At 40.1% G+C, this 19,544-nt stretch overlaps 1 protein-coding gene and 1 long non-coding RNA gene across 5 annotated transcripts in view; one reads left to right on the top strand and one right to left on the bottom strand.

Moving 5' to 3' along the window:
• Positions 1-4,654: 4,654 nt before the first annotated feature.
• Positions 4,655-18,811, top strand: LOC117216314. 2 transcript variants are annotated; one of them, XR_004489348.1, is made up of 3 exons: positions 4,655-4,975; positions 11,062-11,419; positions 18,721-18,811. It is a non-coding gene; the product is annotated as an uncharacterized LOC117216314 (long non-coding RNA). The 2 variants fall into 2 exon arrangements; XR_004489349.1 differs by having other exon boundaries at positions 11,062-11,423; positions 18,721-18,810.
• The window catches only part of LOC117216313 (homeotic protein distal-less), a 94,449-nt gene continuing 86,350 nt past the window's right edge, over positions 11,446-19,544 (bottom strand). For all 3 annotated transcript variants that reach the window (XM_033462929.1, XM_033462931.1, XM_033462930.1), the window contains exons 3-5: positions 18,752-18,923; positions 17,122-17,434; positions 11,446-15,509 (exon numbers count right to left, since the gene is read on the bottom strand). In XM_033462929.1, the coding sequence (XP_033318820.1) occupies positions 15,491-15,509; positions 17,122-17,434; positions 18,752-18,923 (504 nt within the window). In that variant the 3' untranslated portion in view covers positions 11,446-15,490. The remainder of the gene's footprint in view (positions 15,510-17,121; positions 17,435-18,751; positions 18,924-19,544) is intronic.

The following is a 19,544-nucleotide window of genomic DNA, read 5'->3' as shown; positions in this document are numbered from 1 at the left end:
AGATATCGACACCTTTTGAACAGGTATTTCGAAGGGAAGATGATGGTATTCGATCCTGTTAACTTTCTGTATTTTTAAAACTAGTAATCTATAATATATTTTCTAGAATAAATATAGTAGACACGATTGATTATAATTGTGTCTCAATATAAACTGAACGTCTGTTTTAATGAAAATACATTGTTTACATTCGAAACCCGATATCTATCAGTTTGATGTGTACGATAGCCAGGTGTTTTCATTGAAATCAGATAAGTTGGAAAATAAAAGACGATTGAATTATTTTAACACTAGAACTACCGATGGCTATAAGATACCTGTATACGTATAAAACTTATATGGCTCGTAGAAATCAAAATGAAGGATACTCGTTCAACGCAACGAAGGCCCTTGTTCCTAAATTTTAATAAAAATTACTCGAATCTCCAAAATACGCCGTGATAGGTCTATAAAATTTCTATTGAAAGATACGAATGAATCATTTGGATTAAGAGTCGAGTTAAAGAAAAACGTTCATAGACGTTGGAGGAAAAAAGTTGAAAACATTTCTGATAGGCGTGGCGCGAGAGAGGGTGTCGCCAGGAATATTTTAGAAATTAATGTCAATACGAACGACGATATCCAATTACACCGGAAGCACCCGGTACAAGAGGCCGACTTACAGTCGGGGGTTGCAGGCGAAACCGAAAGAAAGAGAAAGGACAGAAAGAGAAAGGAGGGAGGAATGTCAGGGTGAAAAAAACTTACTGTGGAGGGTGGAGGAGGGGGGAGTGAGCACCAAGTCCTCCCACATTGTAAAGTACCCCTGCATTCTAACACCGGTCGGCTTTTTCATCGCGCACGCTTTTTTTTTTCTCTTTTTTAACCCTCCTCTCGATCGCGATTGTGTCCGAGACACCGGGGGCGTGAACTCGCCGATGCCGGCACTGGCCTCGAGGCGTTTTTCGCATTTACAAGCGCCCCGAAGAACCGTTGGTGCTCGCGAATAGTCCAGCTGGCGACTCGCTCAAGGAGATTTGTGAGTTTGCGTTTCAACAGGCTATGTACGTGCGTTTTACGCGCGGATACGGTTGAATATTTCGTACTTAATGGAAGAACATGAGTTTTGCTCGTAAAGGTAGCTAACAATTTCTGTGAGGATGCGCACATAAAAAGGAAAGCGACATTAAATATTCTGACGGGTTTTTGTATCTTCTATTTCTCATTTTCTTTATATATATAAGAATAAGGAAAGATAAAAAAGATAAGAATAAAAAAGAAGTATAATCATACATGATACTTTAATCACGTTGCTCAACGCCATTTATTACATACGCTTTTCAGTTCTATTTCTTGAATACATCTTTCACTCCTATTTCTTATCTCTGCTTATAATTCCGCTTATCAAACCTATTTATTATTTCCGTTTATCAAACCTGTGGTTTAATTTATTTTTTTACTGTTGTTTTTCAACACCGGTTTTTTGTTTCTGTTATCTCAACTTTATACAGCTGTTTGTTTTTAATTGCATTTAATTACTGTTTTATAATCCTCTATTAATACCTATAACATTTTATAAGGAATGACGAAGCTTTTTTACAGATTAAAGTTCGAAATTAAACACGTGATATCTTTACTTGCGAGGTTCTGCTTTATTTTGCTCATTCTATCCGTTAGAACATATTGATTGAGATAATAGCTTCAATGAAATATTATTTTGGACTAGATGATTCTCCGCATGAAATAATAGACCTCGCCGATGATTTCTTCGATTGTGCGACAGCAATTGCTCGCTAAAAAATAATAAAGGAGACAGAATTACACATAATTGTCTTATCCGATGTTTCCTTCCTTTGATTTGATTCACAAAAAAAAAAGTGCGGCGACTTGCCTAACTTTCTCGATCAATTATTCAATGCATAATCGTGCGTTCGCTTTCCTTTCCTTTTTCCTTTGAACCCACGTACGATTTTCAATCGTCCAACCTTCGATAGCTCTAGCTGGAGCAAGAGAGACTCTTAGGGTGCTTCTTTGAAGTCTATAGAACAACTCAAACCAATGTGTTCACTTCACGACTTCAAACCTTTCGAATTTGTTCGTGGAATCGGCAATCTACGACCACCATATGTACTCGTAACGTTCATTGTTATGGATATTATTTATTTTCTCGTTTATATCTAGACGCTTCATCAAGGACGAAGCAACCGGTAAATTGTAATATAAAAACAAGTTAATTGTCATTTTAGAAAAATTCTAACAATTCTTTTATACACCGTTACGATAAAAAGAGATCTCAAGAAAATATGAATAAGAAATTATACGGATGGCGCAAATGTCCAAGAACAAGGAAATTTCAAGACCACCTCGAGAACGTACGGCACGTTCTCCTCACGGTTGAATAATACATGAAATGTTGCCTTTCTTAACGTCGTTCGCGGTCGTGCGACAAAAGAAGTATCGACAAAAGAGTGGCCCTCGGTATATAGACTCATACGTTCAAGCCTCTTGAAACATGCATGAAAAACAAACAGATGCATCCGTCAATCTGACACTGCTAATTTATATATCGCTCGATTCCCTACGATCCTATAAAAGGGTTAAATTGGAGCAGGAGAGTAAGTGGAACGATGAGAGGAAATGAAGGAAATTTTGGCTCTTAGCTCATCGAGCAGCCGATAATTCTGTCCCTGTTCGTCGACGAGATAAGGATCTAAGATTACCGCGGTCCTGTTAACGTCAGATTAGTGTCACCAGCCCTTTTCTAAAGTGACCCCACTCGACGAGAGTGGGTCAGAGGGTCGGACGCGCGCCCGCTGTCCAATGGCTTTTAAATTCACTCGGCTATACGACTACCGTCCCGCTGGATAAACGTTCCTTCAAATCTGTTTATTTTTGCCTGGCTTTACTCGACAGGTAGCTCCTCCGAGTCTACCTTCTCCCGAAGCAGCGTGCCTTTAAAAGAGGACTCAGAAAGCCATCCTTTTGGTCTCCTCATCCTAATCCCCTTAACCCTTCTTAACGTCCCGGAATAAAGGAAGACGTAGACAGATCGGTTCAGCTCACTTGACTTTTTTTGGAAGGAACCTGCGAACGTGTTTCTGCACTTCCATCTGACTTACATACGAATTTCTAGGGTGGATTTTTGATTTGGAGAATTTAGCTTTTTAACTAGACTCGAAGATTTTTTAATTACAGGAATTTCAGATTTTGTTTAATCGTGCCTCTAAATTGCATCCAATCTCAGAAATAATAGATAGTTAATTTACAATGGATGTGAAATAGTAAAATTTGCGGGCATATTATTGTATAGATTCCTTTTTAATTGGACAGTTTAGAGGGATGCCAGAATCCAAGTATTATAATCTGCAATATATGTTCGTAGATATTGAAAAATCACATGTCGATACTACTGTGAAAAAACATTTTTGCAATTTTTTTTTAAATAAGTACAGATTGCATATGAGTTTCCCACGATCAAAAGACAAACTGCTCAACTTCAGTCTCCGTAAATTTTTCCATTTTATTATCTACGTACGTAATTAGTGTTCTATTTCTCAAAGACCAAATAATTTAATTTCTTATATCCATTTATCTCATTCTACCTTGCATCCATAAAAGTGAGTGGCGTAATATACCTAATCGTAAATTTAAAGATAAAAGATATATAGTTCTAACGCCATCATTTTCAACTACTTTTCAATTTATGGAATTGTTGGATGGTTAGTACATTTTTCCCAATATTTATCTAACTTTTCCAAAATGTCTATTTGTACAGTATCTTCGTTCAGCTCTTCGATTGATTTCTTTGGACTATAAGCACATAGATATACCTACAAGAAGAACAAGCTCTCATAAATTGTAGAATTGCTACCAACAGTAGATTCGATAAAGAAGCAAAGGAGATTACGATTGAATGTATCGTGTTGTTTTATAATGCGGGAACTATAGGCTCTACGAGAATGGAAAAGCAAAAATGCACGCGACGAAGGAGTACAGGAAACAAGGAGGAGACTGAGGCTTGATACACCGGGATTAGCTCTGGCTCCTTAATGAGCGTTAATGGCACGTGATTTCTTAATCACCTTAACGATCACCATGCGCATAACTCGTCGCCGTGAACAGTGGGGATCAATAAAAACCAATTTATCCGATATACTCAGCGCGTTGTACCGATTCATCTGACATTATTTTATTTTTCGCCTTTTACCTTCCGTGACACAGCAACCATTTCTTTTTTCACGAGTAATTATTACTATGTACATTTTTGCAACACTATAATTTTTCTTGTACATCACGATAAGCAATATATTCGTATCTCTGATCTGTTCATACTGAAAATGAGATTGCCGATTTGTAATAATTTTTATGTCAACTCCCTCGCGATTTTGGATAGCTGAGATATTTCGTTATCGTAATGTCGTTTATGCAAGGCTATACAATGCATAAATAAAATATTATAGACAAAATATTTCACGTGATTTTATTAACACGCGAAATGTCTCGTTAGAACATTTAAAATAAACAATCTATTGCGTTAGTTGGTCGCGTCATGATTATTACCATTATAATTAACGATTGTATTCAAGTCAAATTCTGTACACACACGCAGAGGTAATCGAAGAATCATAACATCGAATTTGACACGACTCCGGCAAGGAACAACGGAAAATCCAAACAAACGACCACTATCTCGTGCGCATTTTCGTGCCTACCGTCTGGATGATAACATCGCGTTGTTGCGCGTCGAAATTTCGGGAATCTTAATCGCGTAGTACATAACTTTTATCTCGTTGCATAATTTCGCCTAGTCCATTCGTTATTTCGTTCAAATCGCGCGTGTATTGGTAGTGATTCTGTTAATCGCGAATATTAAAAGACTAACTAGAAATCATGATCTATCTAAGATGGACCAAATTGCCTTCAACTATTATTTTCACGTCGATTTCGAAGCAATGGCCACAATTACATACGATGACTTCCTACGTTCGTCATACTGGTAAGCGAGATGTAACATTATTAAACACAATACACTTTTATTTCTATCTTTAGCAAATTATTTATTATTTCGTAGATATTGGCTATCTTTGATATTCTTCCTGTGTTTTATTTACATACATACGTATCTCGAGTGACCAAGATTGTTTGAAAACTGCGTGCACTTTGAGCTCTCGGTCTCACTTTTTTCCAATTTAAAAGAAACTGCTCGTTTTGCGTTGAAGCATTTAATTGCTCCATGCATCCGGCATCCATCTTTTTCTTTTTTCATTTGTCTTGCTTCATGTTATTTAATATGTGCGAAACGTCGTCTACCCGTTTAATTTCGTATTGAATATTCATATGGGCACGGTCACACCGTTTCCAGGTATGTAATAAGCACTACCATTTCCATGTAAATTCGTCTCGGTTATTGTGTCATCTCGAAAGCGAAAACATGATGCAACAAGCGTTCCCGGCCGATTGTTAGATTATGTCAAGTTCTCGTTTTGTCGCGTTTATTTGATTTACCAAGGACGCGTGCGTCTTTCTGCCACGTGGCTTCAACCCCTTGCGAGACAAACGATCCGTTGGGCGGAGTTCTGCGTTCATTTCCTTTCGACCTTTGTGCCTCTGCGCTATGCAACTTCGCCAGCTGGATGTCCAGAAGGCGACGCAACAGTTCGACGTTTAAAGCCGTTATGTTATAGTACACTAACGGCGGCGCTATGCTCTCTTTGTAAACGATTTGACAATGCTTGATATTTGATAATCCCGATCGATTATCGTTTGTTTCAGGCGTTATGAAATAGATCGGATTAAATTTAATCGAAATTATTAAGAAAGAAATGATAGAGTATTCTCGATCATCGAGTATTATCGACGTATTATCGATTTGATATTATCGACTATGTAAAAATGTATGTAATGTAAAAAATACTTGTACACTTTAAAAAAAAGTAGTTAAATTTGTTATTCAGGAAATTGTAGGATCTAAGTAAGAAAAAAAATAATATAAGGAATCGCGATTCTTTTTTTATACCTACGGTATTAATATACAGATTAATGTTAATTATCTAATAAAAAAAATTGCGAAAGAAATATCACATTAACGTAACGTCGGTCCTTGATGAATCAATGTACGTCAAATTCAAGAAATAGACATTATAATTTCTTCTTTATGAATTATTATTAATGTATTGGAAGTAATATTTATACAAGGTGTTGCAGAATATGTAGCAGCTAATCGTTTAAGAAAGAAGTTTATGCAATATCCTCATTTGTAAATTAAAACGTGAGCATAGAGCGTTTAACACGTGGAAGAAAGATGTATGAGAAATTTGAAGACGATCACCTCATTACAAATTAATGTTATACGTTAACGAAGAAAGACTAACACTCGACTATAAATTCTTTTCTTGTATAAATAAAAACAGAGTGAAGCAATTAGCGGTTCTTTTATGGACGAAATCTAACGATCCCATAATAGAATCATCTAATAAATAATTCTCAACCACATATCCATTAATATATTCTAATGAGATTTCAATAATCAATTACGCGTGTTCCCATCATCTCGAAGGTTCTGTATCATCGCAAAAGCAACACTGTCGCTTTCATTTGGTTCATAAACATCGTTTTCTCGAGCTGCGGCCTTCAAGGCCGAACTCATTGGTTTTCATCCACATAAGAGAATTATGAGATTAACGCGAACGAGGTTCGTCGAGAGAAAGATGGCAGGGGCAGCCAGAAGGTTAGGGTTGCCCGACAATGTCGCGCAAACGAGCGAGCCACCCTATGCGCGAGCCCGCCACGCCCTTCTTGCTGCGTGGAATCGCAAATTGGCACCCCAACCTGACCACCTCTTGCTTCGACCACCTCTAACTTTCCTCCCCTAACTTTTCCTCTTTTTCTGCCCGTCGTTACCCTTCCTGGTTCTCCCTTGTAGACTTTCGGTCATCGAATTCGAACTTTGATCACGATTAATTTCACACATTGGTGCTGTTCGTGTGTCTTCGGTCGAAAATTTTATCTTATACGCGATATTGCAATTTTTTTTATGGATCAGCATGAGGTATTTAAATTTCCAAGTTTCTAAATTTTATACAGACCATATTCGATATTTAGATTTGTTAATTTCTTAATTTCATATTACGTTAAATTTCGAAATTTCTTCACCTTATTGTTGAATTTCTTTATCGTGATAAGCAAGTTGAAGTGGCAGAAGTTATTTAAAGTTCATAGTTCAGCCACATCCCCTTCGTAATAAAATCCACAGGACAAAGAATGGAGCGGGTTTAGATTTCTAAATATCTCAGTTTCGTATCACAAATTTGCTAGAAACTATTCTAAATCTGTATATCGCACTAATAAGGGGGAATTTGTCAAAGTTCATAGTTCAACCGCAACCCTTTTGTAATGGAATCGCCGAGAACAAAGATTGAAACGAAGGACACATTTATCAGTAGCTTGTCACCGAGGTTGTTACGATGTTACATTGTCCCAAAGACAATCTAGCGAAAGAGAATGGTCTAACAGCGATGATCCACGGTTAGATAGAAGCGACGTATGGTGGTGGAAGGAAGGGACGAAGTAATAGAATTAGTTCGACCAGACGAGGAGACCTCCTCACTTAGCTCGCTATAATACGAGGCAAGTTCCGTCACGAAGACCTTAATATCCGCCACTTCCTCCGCCTCCCACTCGTTCGTTTGTTTATTCGATATCGTCCGCCGTCTTAGCAAGTCGTGGCTTGTTCTTCCTGACCCCTGCACGATACTAATTCCTTTTCCTACTCCGTTATATCCTCTATCAACGAGTATTACACGTGTCTATACTTGTATCACGTTTATCATCGATGTTATTATCTCTTTCCTTTACCTTCGATGTCACTTGATCGACTGAATTACAATCTTAAACGATAACAACTATACGAGGCCGAACAGTTTATCTATCTGAGAAGCACATAGAGATAAGTTTAGTCATTTAAGGTGGCTGAAAAAAGTCAGGATTTGTATACCAGTAAATTTTAGAATATTAAAAATAAATTTGAGAACTATTTTTTCAATTATTATTAATAGTGACACGTGGAATAGTTTATAGTTGTCGCAATAAATATTACGATTACTTTAGAAATATTGCGAAAATAATCAAACTTTGGAACGTCTAATTTCAAGGTACTATGGATCAATATGTGGAGGATAGTTAGTACGTGAGGTTTAAAGGACGAGATTGCTCGTTGTTGAAACAGTCGAATATATTTAAAATAATAAATTAATGTACAGCCGTATACGCGAGTCGTTAGTGCAAAGTATAAATCGCAGAAGAAAATCGCGGAATAAATATTCGTTAATGCACGTCGCATAACTCGATAAATACTCGTGAGATACTCGGACATGCTCTGTTAGATACTCGATGTGTATAATACTATCCGTTCGCGATCACGTCCGTTTATTTATACTGGTCGGGGAGAAGTGGGAAAATTTGAATTCGTTTGAAAATTTTATTCGACGGTTGCATGTAGCGCCGACATTGTTCTGCCCGGATTTTGTTTATCATTATATTTCTGCGTCAAGGCTGAGTCAATGTTCCGAGGCAAAACAACAGCATGAGTCGCTCTCGACTCGCGTCGTCCTTTGACTCCTATGCCGCTGCAAATATATTATCTTTCTGAATTTCGATCCATCCTCTGGAGTTATCGAATTTCTTATTAAATTTTAGATTACTACGAGGTAACTATATTCTTCCCTTTACTTTCATTTTTTTTTTTTTTTTTTACAAATGACTGAATTATTTCTGATATGAATTTATACTTCGCTCGACCAGAGAAATTCGACACGATTAAAATGCTAATTATCCGAAATCGAGCAATCTAGTTAGCTAGGGTGGCGCGATTTGTGGCCACGATAAGAGGGAAACTACACGAAGTCCGCGCGTTCCTCTCGCTCACCTACGTTCCGTAGAAACCAAGATGATCGTGATGCGCGATACTTAAGTTCTCGAGCACTTTAATAGTTTAATTTTCTGCTCGCCTCCTGTTTGTTCTCCATTCTAGATTCGGATCTCATCTTCGAGAATGCAATTAAAGAGGTGGAAGAAGAGAAGGGAGGCGGCTGGTAGGCCTTGAGTAATAGAATAAGGGGATGTTGAGGGAAGTTGAATTAAACGAGCTGGTTTATACAAAGGCTTGCTTCGACCGTGTTTGTCTAGAACACGATCTTCAACGCGAATTTGATTAGACGGAAGCAGTTGTTAACGATTGACGTGTATCATCTCTCCCCCTCTCGTTCTCCTCTTCGTTAGTTTAACGAACTTCGATGGCGAATAAAATTGTAATTAATCGTATTACTTTTACCGCGTTATCGCTCTATATATCCATAGAAAGGTCTAATCTCGTAGGATCGGTTAGTTGTCGTTAATTGTGCGCTGCTATTTGTCGAATGTAAATCCGATCCGTGAAATGTGTCGCTATAAATTCATTTTATCGTGTAGATGATAAAGCGAGATACTAGGACAGAATCGAAAGGCTGGCAAAGTGGTTAACATAATGTGATAACGTGGCATACATGCAATGAACTCGTTAGACCTGATATAGGTACAGGTTAGTTCAGAATCTACGGTGTGCACCGATTGAATCTCTCGAAAATGAACCCAGCCGATCGAAACCAATCTACTGTAAATGCGTCGAGAATAAACAGATTTTCACAAGAGGACTATTATCTTTGGCGTAAGTGCACAATTTTCGAGGAAAGAATGAGCCGATGAATTCTGAAATTCCAACGATCATGCTGAATAAAACAGCACGTAGTGGTAACTGGAAAAACGAAAAGAGGCAAACATCCACTCGACATAATCTTTTCGAAGGTACACCACAATGAATACCGGCGCCTTCCAGTCGAAGGCCCACAGTCGAGATCCATCGACCATTGTGTCCATTATAGGTTTTTGTCCCCCGTTTGCGAGGTTTCCCTGTGCGTCTTCTGAGACTTTATGCCGCTGCATTGTCGTGCCACGGTGGCCTATCTCTCTCCTTCTTCCTTTTCCTCGCGCTTTCTCCTCTCTTCTTTTCCTCCTTCTCTCCTCCCTTTGCTTCCCTTTTTTTTCGCTCTCTGTCTACCTTTTCACCGAGTATAAGTTTACGTTTGAAAACCGCGGCAGAGGCGCGCACACCGCATTCATCGAGACATCGGTACACCTTTTTCTGCCGGTGGTCCCGCACGGACGAGCAAGCGTAGTCGCGCGTAGCAAACGACTGAGTGCCTGCGGAACATGGCCGCTTTTGTCGGGAAGAATGGCCTTTGTCTCGAGGAAAATCAATATCCAGATAAGCGTACGATTTAATCATCGAATAGCTAATTGGCTTATTAAGCTTCGTCACGATTATTACGATCAGCCGAACGGATTATAACAGACGTCAGATCGATTCGCTGTTTCTGCAGATGGTGGACGAGTTTTGGCTTGCGACTGCTCGGACAACAGCGTCGCGAATGTAATCATTTTTCGCTTATTTCGAGATCAAGTTTCGAGCTTTGGATGATCATAAATATCAGAGAAAGAAACGCGAGCATCCTTGTTTTTATTGTTAATTTTGATACGTTTCTTGGGTTATTCACGATTATTTTCTCTTTAAATTCTTACGTTTGGTGTAACTATAGCTGAGAATCACAGTGACGTATAAGTGAGTATGTTAGAAATTAGAAGTATGTTACGCGTAATCACAATCCTCGAAAGAATTATTCGTTTAATTTGATAGTCGACCAAATTGTAATTTAATTTTATATTGCGACATATTTTTTTTTAATTTTAAAGAATATGTATCGAGGCCTTTTAAAATAATGAAAGTAAAACATTTTTCTAGAAAAGTAGTAGTATGACTCACACGAGTTATTGATTACGATTATCAGCTCGCTATATGATATAACAGTTGTAGATAAAGTTTTTCGAAAAATCCAAGACCTGCAGTAACGTTAAGGTATAGAATACATTCGATGAAATGGAATAATACTTACACGTTTATCGGATAATTCCATCAAGAATATTGTCAGGATATTATTCGAGAGAGAGATTTCTTTTTTTATCATGAAACTTGTTATTCTGTGAATTTTCCAGCTCTTCGAAGACACCGTGTAGACGCACCGAAGACACGGAATAGTCGGTGGCTTCGCTTTAAGCGAGATAGGAGTACAGTTATCCATAAAAGTAGAGCATGCGTACGCCGCCTTTAAAACGGCAGGTGGTGTCCGCTACCGGTGAACAAAGAGAAAAGGGAAAGAAACAGGAACTCGAACCTACCGTCAGGACATTGGAATCCTCCGTTCTGCAGTTGCAGTTCCTCAGAAACCATCGAATAATCGCTCCATTTACTATCTAATACGACAATTTGTGGAACATCTTTGAACGACCTCCATTTTATTGCATCTTCATCGTATTCTCGAAAACTCGAGAAATCACGAACAAGGGTAGCAGAGTAAGTACGTATATAAGTCGATGCGATTTAAATTGAATTAATTAGTTATTATTCATATTTTATACAATAGTAATCATAATTAAGGTATTTTAGTCCTCGTAGTATCTATATTCGTACAAGGGTACTCGATAAAATTGATGAATTGGGGTCTGCCGTGTTTTTATTAACCTATATGTATATAGACGATTTCTGGCTTTCTATCTCTCTCTCTCTCTCTCTCTCTCTCTCTCTTTCTTTCTCTCACAGACACTCTCTCTCGCGTTCTCTCGTATCTTTACACATCTTATCACAATATCGTATTATACACAGATTTTTTTCACTTGTTTTACGGCTTACGTGCTAACAGGGGTGGGCCCCGGTGCAATATTTACACGCACCAGAAGGGATCGATCATTTATAAATCTGTTTCACGCTGCTCGATTCGATCCCCGCTTACTTGCACCGGGACTAGTAACGCTAGTAAATTCTACGGACTCCTCTCTTCTCGTTTTCTTCGTCTCCAATATATATTTATCATTTTCTTCTCCGTTATTCCGTATGATGTTCGTCATTCCATTATATTTCTTCTCATCTCGCGCGCCTCTCTTCGTTTTCCATCGCGTTAAAGTCCGTTTCGCTCGTCCTCGGCCAACGTTCTATTATCCCGCGAACTCGACGAAAGCGTGACAAAGCTAAACTGCAACACGTTACGCTCTTGCAAGTGACCGACACACTGTCACAGGGCGCTTCCCTCTTCAACGTTCTTTTTCTCTTCCTTTTTTTCTTTTTTTTTTTTTATTTTATTTTCTTCTTCCTTTTACCTTCTCTTTCTTTTTCTTGCCGGGATCTTGGGACGAAAAATACGCGTGGAAAAAAATTGGAATAACGGGTTACAGGATGTGTCTTTTAACGCGTTTGCGAGAATCGCCGGGCAAAACACTTTCGTCCAGTTCGCCGCGCGAATCGAATCGTTTTACGCTGTTTTTTCGCAATTCACTCGCTCTACACGCAATTTAGGAACTGAGGGAGCTTCGTCTTAAATTATACACGCACACGCCTCCTTATTGCACCGAATCTAAACGCAAGAACCGCTGTTCCGTCGCCGTTCCGCGCCTCGCAGCCTCTGCGGTCGAAATCTAACGGCACTTATTAGTACATATACACGGAGGGAATCGTTGTTCGTCATCTCTCGTCATCATCGCGCTGAATCCGGAGCCGTGATATCGCGTCCAGATTGTCGAACGACAACGACGAACACGACGGGTAAAGCCGCGACGATGGGAAAAATTTCGACCAGGATAGAAGATACAAGGGGAGAGAAAACACGTCGACGCAGATCTTGCTCGTCGTCGGTCGTTTCCCTTCTCTGCTCGTTCGCTAGCTTCAGGCTACTTCTTTCTCGCGGATTTCGAGGTAACACGCGATGGCTCCAGATGTCCAGCGGCGTGAAACTGGCTTTGTACTCTGTTCCCATGTCGAGAGTTTCACGATGGGAAAGCTCGAGCGCGCTCGAGGAAATATTCTAACGGAGATCGCCGGGGAAACACGAAACACGTAACTCCGTCGGAACAAGCTCGAGACTTGTTTGTCGTTTACGTTTGTCGATCGAAAGATGAATTTTTCTTTAAACCGAAATAGGATTTGTGGATATCGATCATAAAAAGAAAACCTTCGCAGTAGAATTTGGATTCGTCGATCACAGAAAATGAGTCGTTTGAATTGAATTTGTACGTATCGATTACCAGAAGGATTATCATTGACACAGAATTTGGATATATTGAACGCAAAAAATAGGTTGTTTAAGTAATCATCACAAAAAGCGAACCATTGAATAGGATTTGGAATATCGACGATAAAAAGAGATCTATCGATTTGAAATGTAAAACGATTCAATTTAAATGTAAAAGGAAATGTAATAATATAATTTCAAGGCTAAAATAAATGTCGTAGTTGAGATTGGACATCCGAGAAAGTCGAGGAGATTTTTTCGACGTAGTTTTGTTAAAGTTTCGCGATTCCTCGAGTTCGTTCTCGGCCAGAACGGTGGCATCTCCGGAGGCGAAAAAGAAGGCAGAATGAGGAAGTAAAGGGACCGTACGAGACCGCGTTCTCATGAGACGACCATTGTTACACCGACACGCCGGAGGATTTGGGTCAGCGGTGGGGCTCACCGACCCTCCCAGTTTCCCCTAGTCGCAAACCGCAAACGTTCGTTCTCTTTTCCTGCGGTTTCGTGGCGTCTCTTTGAAAGCTAGCTATATCGTTGGCCGGTGATGGCAAAGATGGCAAAAGGGTGGAGATCTTCAGCATGGCCGACGGGAAACGGTAAAAACAGCGTAAAACCCTTTTCGTTTTCTCGATGCATCCTCTAGGTATGAGATTGAAGGTTGTTCGATGAAGAATTACGAACAGAGAGGGCGGCAGGATTTATTCCCGAAAGAAATCGAATCTTTCGAACGAACTATATGCGGGTCAGAGGAGAGAAAGATTTCACGAGATCGCGGAGACTGTCTCCGCGACAGATGTTTCCGCTTGATGTTCCATCGAGCCACGATGGACCCGAGACCGTGCTTTCACGAATGTTTCGTTTTTTCTTTTTCCCCTTTTTTTCACGAATTTAATGAACGCGCACTTGTCAGAACTGTCCGTCGCGTCGTCGACCGAGATAATGATTTTTTCCACTGACTGTGCACGGCCTCGGGTTTCGTGGTAAATCGCGCGTATCTCTTCGTGTCCTCCGCTCCTTTTCGGAGGAGGGTCCACCGCGTTCGGTTGCTTCATCCGGAAAGGAGGGACCGGTGATTACAGCGCGCCACCGTGATTGCCGAGATCGTTTGACTCACGAAAATGTCATTAGGATTTCATTACTTCCAACCGCCTTGAGGAACGACTGTTTCTCGACGACGAGTTTGTGCAATATTTCTTTCTTTCTCTCTCTATCTCCGTAAACCGTCTTTCTCCATCTTTCGCCCGTCTCGTCTCTGTCCGTCCTTCTTTCTGTCCCCTTTCGCGGTTACCCTTTCTGCTTCTCCGCCTTTCTGTTCTCTTCTCGCTCTGTTGCCGTTTGATCCGACGAGATCCAGCTTCCAGAGCACGAAGTGGGTCAGCCGCCTCGGTTGGGCAACTGTCACAAAGGATCGACCGATCTAACGTCATCTAACAAACAGATTGACATTTACGAAGGAAACCGAGGAATCGTTGTGAATCGTTTAGAACGCGAAACATCGTGTCTCCTCCTTCAGGTGGCGAAAACATCCTTGGTCCGCGAGAACCATCCGATGGATAATTTGCCAACAGCTCGACCAAGAGCCGACCGCTATCTTGACATTTAACGAAGCGGCGGAAACTGTTCCTCATCGCTTTGTTAATCGTTTCACGATCATTGAAATTCTATCGATAATTCAGTCACTGTTAGATCGATCGATCGTCAGCTGGTTTTGCCTGGTTACGTGCGTTCGACGACGAAGAGCGATCGGTAAGCTCGCGAGGCGAACGCGGACGATCTGCCGTCGATCTCCGATCGAGGAGATTCTATTACATCTATTCGATGATTCGTACGTCGTCGTTATCTGTCGTGCGATTTTTCGGCCGTCCTTTTTCCCTCCTCTTCGATGATTTCATTTACAGGTAAAGCATGAATGATCGTTCATCGTCGTCGATAGACGTTTCATATAAATTCCATCGACGTGAACATCGAGTCGTGCATCATTTGCGAATCGCTATTCGCGATGCATAATCGTACGTGAATTCGATTTTCTACCGAACGTTTTCGTTTCACGAAAAGTTCGTTCATTCTCGTCGATGCAGGACAACTGCGTTCTTCCAACTTACTATCATCGCGATTGGTTCCCTATAGATCGCACGATCGCGACGCTTTGATTTTTCGTCGTAACGACGGACGACCAATTTGTCGTTGACCGGTCGGTGAACACGCGGCTCTCGTTAAGAGATAGAAACAATTTATTAACATCGAACGCGAAGTCCATCGCGACAGGTGCTATACGTATTCACACTTTGGGGCAGGGGCGCTGGCACGTCCGCGGTGCTACGAAGAAGCGGTTCCTCCTGAACACAGCTCGAAGGACATCTTCGTTAAACCGCCGGCCACACCCTGAAAAAATACGACAGACGAACGAGCCATTAGAACCCAGCCCTTCGTGCCACCCTACGTGGAAATAGAGGGGGAAGAATGTTTCCCGTACACGATTTCTTTGGGTCATTCGATCGAGAATATCGATAGATCAGGGAACACGATTTAATCGTTGTATCTTCTATCTGGGAGTAGATGTTGGAATTATTGCTAAATTCTCTTCATCCGGGCGTACATGTTGGAATTATAGATAAATTCTCTTGATAAGAATGTCCTTTATTTTAATTTGTATAATGCAATGCAAGGAACCGATGTGTCGTTGATATTTAAAGTTTCTACGTGTATATATATTTACATCGGTAAATGTTACGTTCCTTTTAACTTCGTAACGCTGTAACTATATATTGAACAATGAAAGTTAGTTCAAATAATAACGATTACATGGAACAAGTTCAGTCGGGTTAGATTATTTCGGAAAAATTATTAGAAAACATAAATAACGAGTTATTTCATCAATATTTAAAATAGTCGAGAATTTAGAAATAGTTGAAACAATAATTAACGAAGAAGTATTGCAGGATTAAAGTTGCAACGGATTTTATTTACGAAAATCTTTACCCGAAAGGAATGTCACAATGAATTATGAAGGATTAATGGAACGCGTTTCCGTTAGAAACAACGGTAATATTCACCTAAATCTCCTTACTATAAATCTTCTATATATATTAATCCATAAATTAATCCATAAATTAAATAATATCTACAAGAAAGAAACTCCTAAGTCCTCATAACCCGATCCACTAAAATTTCAAACTATCCAACTTCGTCTACTATACCGTGCATTAATATCTTTCATACCCTAAATTCAGCGTCCCCATTAAAGCAACCGATCAAAATGAAATTTCATTAGCATTGTAATGAAACACTACTGTCATGATTAAATTGATCAAATTTTAGACCAATCTGAAACATGATACACTAGTATACAGATTAAAAATACAGCATGAATAGACATCTTAAGCTTCGAATAAGTATTAAACACAGTCTCACTGAATATTGAGGTTTATTTATTATAATAAAAAATTTGCTGTTCGAATACTTTCGTGATCTCTGTGGAATATAATAGTTGTACTGAATATTAGATTGTTGCAAACGTTTCTTTCGTTTCATAAGGACATAATAGATGCGCAACAGTTTTAGTTTTATATTATTTTATTGAATTATATATGATCCATTTTGTTCTATTGGAACAATACTATTGGATCCTACATAGTTCAATAAAATAACAAAAATAATAAAACAAAAAATGCGCATCTACTATTTCCTTGCGAGAGGAAAGAAGCTTTTGGGATAAGCCAATATCATATAATTGTTGCATATACATATTTTCGTATTAGTTTAAAACTTTACCAACATAATCACAGTAGTCGAGTCTCACAACAGTGCCGATGCAATTTCAAAATGTTTCCTACGGCACACGGTGCACATCCATAAAAGATCTCTACAAATGTTGAAATACTTTCGTGAGCCTGTGTATATTATAGCACTCGTGAAATATCGTCCTGTGGACACGGTGTATCGTGATCGGTTAGTCGAACAGAGTTGTCCAATGAATGCTAGAAGTACCACTTACGTGAGTAGTCCGGGATTAGGATCCGCTTGGTACCAGGAGTACTGTGGCATGTAACCCGCGTGGTGCGGCGGCGGCGGTGGCGGCGGTGGATGGTGGCCAGGCGTATGGGGGTGATGGTGAGTGTGCGGTGGCGCGTGCGGATGCGGATGGTGCTTCATCTCGCCCGGCCAAGAGGGTGCGGGCGGGCTCTCGTTGTGCTGAGGCGACATCTCGCTTCCGGGGCTCGAACTGCCGGGGGTGTGACCCCCTGCGCCGCCTCCCATGCCACCGAGATAGCCCGTCGTCGGACTGCCCGACACGGAACTTCCGCCTCCTGAAACAGTAACGGAGAACATTCGAGATCGATCCTCCAGATATAGACTTATCTTGAACGGAACAGAACGAGGGGGTGGAACATTTCGATTCGCTGCAGCGTTCCATTGACGCGTTACGGGGATGATCCAAAGTCGTTCGGGGGTGCCGGGTGAATTGATTTATCGAGCTGCGAGGGAATATTGCGGGAGTCGATGAGGAAAGAGAGTCAAGGTTTTGCATCTTTAGAAATGGAATCGAGTTGAAAATATCGAGATTGGTGGAAGAAAGGGGTTGGTTTTAGACGATTTGATGGATGAAAATTTAGGGCTGGGGAGTGGGGATTTATTTATCGAATTAGGTTAATTAATAGTTATAGTAAATAATAGTTTATTGAATTAGGTAAAGATTGGATCGATTTATCAGACTGGGAGGAAATATTATATGATCGACAGTGAGAAGATTTGAGTTTTCACGAGAATTTGAGATTTGAGAAATTGCTTTAAATTGAGAATATCAGAGTTGGCGGAAGAAGGGGATTGGTATGTCGATGAAGATTCAGGACTGGTTTATTAAGTTATGTGGAAACTGAGAGAAGAAATCGTGGAAAGAGCGCGGTTTGGTAATTGATCGAACCAGAATATCCAGATTGACAACAGGAAGAAATTGATTTATAAGTATTTAGAAATATGAGTATTTCGCGAATCAATGTTAATTGAAATTAAAATATAACTTAGGATTTACATCGGTTCTTAGAGATGATTTCATCGAGGAAGATGTGAGAAAATACAGCGCGCTGATAATTCATTGAACCAGTTGTAATCTCGAAATCGAAGAGATATGTATGTGGATCGACAAGGTTATCGAACGGTTTTATGCCACTGGCATTACGATTCGATCTCTCTAATTGATTTATATCTTCTGAGTTGGTATTCGTGAGTAGCACTTGCATCGTGAAGAAAATTGCGGCATGGAAGTTTTTATGCCTTTCTTTCTTATCTTGATTAACGCGATCACGTATCACGCATTAAAATCATCTCGTTAAGGCGTATTTCTAAATAAACTAATCCTATAATAATACTAAATACTACTAATACTAATAATAAATAATACTAATACTAAATAATACTAATAATACTAAATATTTTTGATCTAATTAAAAGTGTATAGAAATTGCTTCCATTTTGACGTAATCGATGTCTATAATATGGAATAGTAATTAATTGGAAACATCGTGTGATACCATTATTTCCACGGGTATTTCAATATAGCCGATCAAAATAGTGATAAACCGATTTTTTGCTCCAGATTACCGCGTAACCATTATATGCGAACACACCTCCTTGCATGAGACTTCCTGGTTGACCCGGTTGAGGGGATGGTCCTCCAGGTAGAGCGGTTCCACCGGCTAGAAGGCTGCTGTGTTGCCCTCCGCCGCCACCGCCGCCCTGCTGCGCCGCCTTCATCATCTTTTTGTATTTACTTCTTCTATTTTGAAACCAGATTTTCACCTGCAACAAAAATCCGACGAGGGAACGATCAGGTCAGGTGGAACTTGTTTCGCGAGTTGTCAGTAGCTATTGGCGAAAGAGACCGAAACGATGAGGAGAAAAACGAATGAAGAAAACGCGGCCGCGGACGAAAAAAGAAAGAAAAACGAAGAGAACCTGCGAGTCGCAGCACGAGGTTGATGTACTATTTAACGTGGACCGAGACGGTGTGTACGGCTGCGGTCGCCAGAGACCAGCAATTTTCACTGTCTCTGTTGCCGCTGTCCTTCCGTCCGTCAAACATCCGATAATTACAGAGGCCGATATGAATTTCTGCCAGTACGCACCGAGCGTAATGATACACGCTTGTTCGGCGTGGCATACATATATATTTTGCAAGAGGGACAAGCGTACATAGCGAGTCGGAGGAGAGAGGAGGAGGGGTTTTTATCGACGTTGGTACAGCGACTGGACGGATATATCGATGATGAAGGAAGGATTGTGCAGCTTTCGATCGTATTCAGCCACGTTATGAAGAATCTACATAATACCGTCGTACCGTAGTCGCGCTACTGGGTTGCAAACTGACGTCGACGAAGAAGAACGAACGAAGGAAAAAAGATGAAAAAATAAGAGAAAAAG

The sequence above is a fragment of the Bombus bifarius genome, unplaced genomic scaffold (assembly GCF_011952205.1).
Source record: "Bombus bifarius isolate JDL3187 unplaced genomic scaffold, Bbif_JDL3187 scf7180000010271, whole genome shotgun sequence".
Classification (NCBI taxonomy): Eukaryota; Metazoa; Arthropoda; class Insecta; order Hymenoptera; family Apidae; genus Bombus; species Bombus bifarius.
This window is presented reverse-complemented; position numbering and strand designations above follow the sequence as displayed.